Raw genomic sequence first — 2,866 nt, 5'->3', positions numbered from 1 at the left:
TTTTTTTTTTTTTTTTTTTGAGAAGAGTTATCATCATGTAAAACTACAGGAACTTAGAGGTTTGTGCCTCGACGCAGAGGTCCGCGGTTCGAGTCCGACCTGTGATGATTTCCTGTACGTCTTCCCCATCTCTCCTAGCTGTCTTGTCCATTTAAAAAGGCAGAAATGCCCCCCAAAAAAATATATTAAAAAAAATTAAATAAATGGATTGATATAGAAGTTTAAAATTGTGGGTTTTGGACAATTGTTGGGCGTCAGGAGTTTTTTCCTTTCAAATATTGCAATCTGCACTGGGCACGCGCGTACATTACCGACCAAAACCAATTTGGGGGTCAACAATAAGTCCAAAAACACTCACCTTTGTGATGCGTTGTTGGCCCCATGTGGTGTTCGTTGTCTCGCGATGGCAAGACGGAGCGACACGAGGAGGAGGAGGCGCTGGACTGGGACACCATTGGTGGAGTGACGGACATCCGAGGTTGGTACGGGCCGGCGGACCACGCGTTGGTGGAGAGAGCGGGTGGCGGGACGCGGGGGGGACAGGCGCTAGACGGCAGAACGGGCCGCGGACCACGCGTTGGACAGCACAGGCGACTTGATGCTGTGCGGAGGAGCGATGCAGACAGAGATACCGACCCCAAAAAAAAACAAATGTGCATCAACAACATTAATGTACATCTAATGATATACTAGTTTTGGTTGATTAGACTTTTTTTTTATATTCCCCCCCCCCCTGCAATTTTTTCCACTAATTGAAATGTCTTTAAATCCACATTAACATGAATTCAACACACTGTAGTAAACAGATAAATGGAGGCAGAAGATGTCTTTCAGTCATCAATGCACACATGGCACTATAGGACCAGTTTGATATAACACAATTTTATACAATATATATAAATTAGGGGGTCCCCGCTCCATCTCGCCATCAGTTTGGGGGTCCTTGGCCTGGAAAACGTTGAAGACCCCTGCCCTAATAGTACAGTGTTTCCCATGCATCGGTTTTACTTGTCCACGCTCATCTTCTCCACTCCATGTCTTTATCATGGACCTACCCGGAGGTGATCCAAGAAGCTTTAATAGTTTTTGTAGCTTAAAAGGAGAATTCCAGCCATTTTTTTTAATCTTTTAATCTTGATCGTTCCACTGAGCTAAAACGGCGGTTGCCGGGGCAAGTTTTGGAGTGCCTTAGTGCCTCTAAGCAGACATGAAAAGGCAATTAACCCTCATGTTGCCCTCATGTTATCTTCGTGTTGCCCTCGTGTTGCATGTTGTCTTCGTGTTGCCCTTGTGTTGCGTGTTGCCCTCGTGTTCCCTCGTTTGCGTTTTCTTCGTGTTGGCCCTCTCGTGTTGCCGCCTCGTGTTATCTTCTTGTTGCATGTTTGCCCTCATGTTGCCCTCATGTTGCCCTCGTGTTGCATGTTGTCTTTGTGTTGCCCTCGTGTTGCATGTTTTCTTCGTGTTGCCCTCGTGTTGCCCTCGTGTTGCCCTCGTGTTGCATGTTGTCTTCGTGTTGCCCTCGTGTTGCCCTCGTGTTATCTTCTTGTTGCATGTTGCCCTCATGTTGCCCTCATGTTGCCCTCGTGTTGCATGTTGTCTTCGTGTTGCATGTTTTCTTCGTGTTGCCCTCGTGTTATCTTCTTGTTGCATGTTGCCCTCATGTTGCCCTCAGGTTTGCCCTCAGGTCAAATTGACCCGTTGTCCTATATCTACGTTCTTTTTAACCTTTGTGTCGTCGTCCCGTCAAAATTGAAAATCAACACTTTTGTTGTTGCTTTACAGTAATCCCTCGTTTATCGCGGGGGTTACGTTCCGACGGACAAATGCCCCGCGTAAGTGAAATCCGCGAAATAGAAAACTTTTTTTTTTTTACAATTAGCAACTATTACATGTATACAAATACAGTGACCACGTGTAGGCCGTTTCACTGCTCTTCAGACTGGGCGTGCATCCTGACTGCGCTCTGCAGTTTCTCTCTTGACGTTTGTATCCAGGTTATGTTTTTTTCCTGCAGTCATTAATCCACAGAGCTATGCCGTCTCCATCCGTACCATGGTCTTGTTGCGAACAGTTACACAACCCTTTTTGCATTCGTATTAAAATTGACTGGCTGTGCTGTCGCCTTATGTTTTTTTCCTCCTTCTTTATGTAACAAACGGAAGAATATTGATTCCGTAATGGCGAGCAACGCTGCATAGCTTTTACCTTCCCTTAGCATGTCCAGAAGTTTAACTTTATCTGAGATGGTAGCATCTTCCCCGTTTGGGGCCATCCGCAGGTGCTTTTGTCGGTCCAGGCCGTTTCGTCGACATTATGGGTTTAGATGGATGTTCGAATTACAAGATATATTTGGCCATTTAATGTAAATTTGCAAGCTGTTTTATGTACGTACACATAACTGCACGAGACGACCAAATGATAGACACATTCGTAGCATGTTTTGATACAAGAAGCGGGAGTGAGTTTTTAGCGAATCAAGAAATGCAAGAGCACAATGCACAACAAAAAAATGCATTATGAAAATAGGGTGTATGTTTTCTCCAGATAAATAGCGACCCATCCGCACAGATAGGGTTAGAACCGACGCAGTGAGCGATGGATCCACCCCCCACCCCACCAACCAATGTCTACTATCAGATTGTTTACTTTTTACATTGAGTTTGTGTCTCTCTTTTTTTTAGGCTTTTTTCCCCAATGTTTGTCACTTTGTTTTGTTTTCAACACTACGTTACACTAACTTATTAACTTTAGTTTAACCGTTATTTTTTGGGGAATTTATGGTCAATAAACCTCATTTATAGGAAATTATACCAAATGTTTAAGTTAGAAAAGCAGGAATTATTGAGACTAAAATTAAAGGAATGGA

General features: G+C 44.0%; 1 protein-coding gene across 1 annotated transcript in view; it reads right to left on the bottom strand.

Moving 5' to 3' along the window:
- Positions 1-2,866, bottom strand: part of LOC116693343 (proline-, glutamic acid- and leucine-rich protein 1) — a 12,482-nt gene that overhangs the window by 7,426 nt on the left and 2,190 nt on the right. The window contains exon 2 of the mRNA XM_032522249.1: positions 359-601. Within this exon, the coding sequence (XP_032378140.1) occupies positions 359-601 (243 nt within the window). The remainder of the gene's footprint in view (positions 1-358; positions 602-2,866) is intronic.

This window comes from Etheostoma spectabile, chromosome 8 (genome assembly GCF_008692095.1).
Source record: "Etheostoma spectabile isolate EspeVRDwgs_2016 chromosome 8, UIUC_Espe_1.0, whole genome shotgun sequence".
In the NCBI taxonomy this organism is placed as follows: domain Eukaryota; kingdom Metazoa; phylum Chordata; class Actinopteri; order Perciformes; family Percidae; genus Etheostoma; species Etheostoma spectabile.
This window is presented reverse-complemented; position numbering and strand designations above follow the sequence as displayed.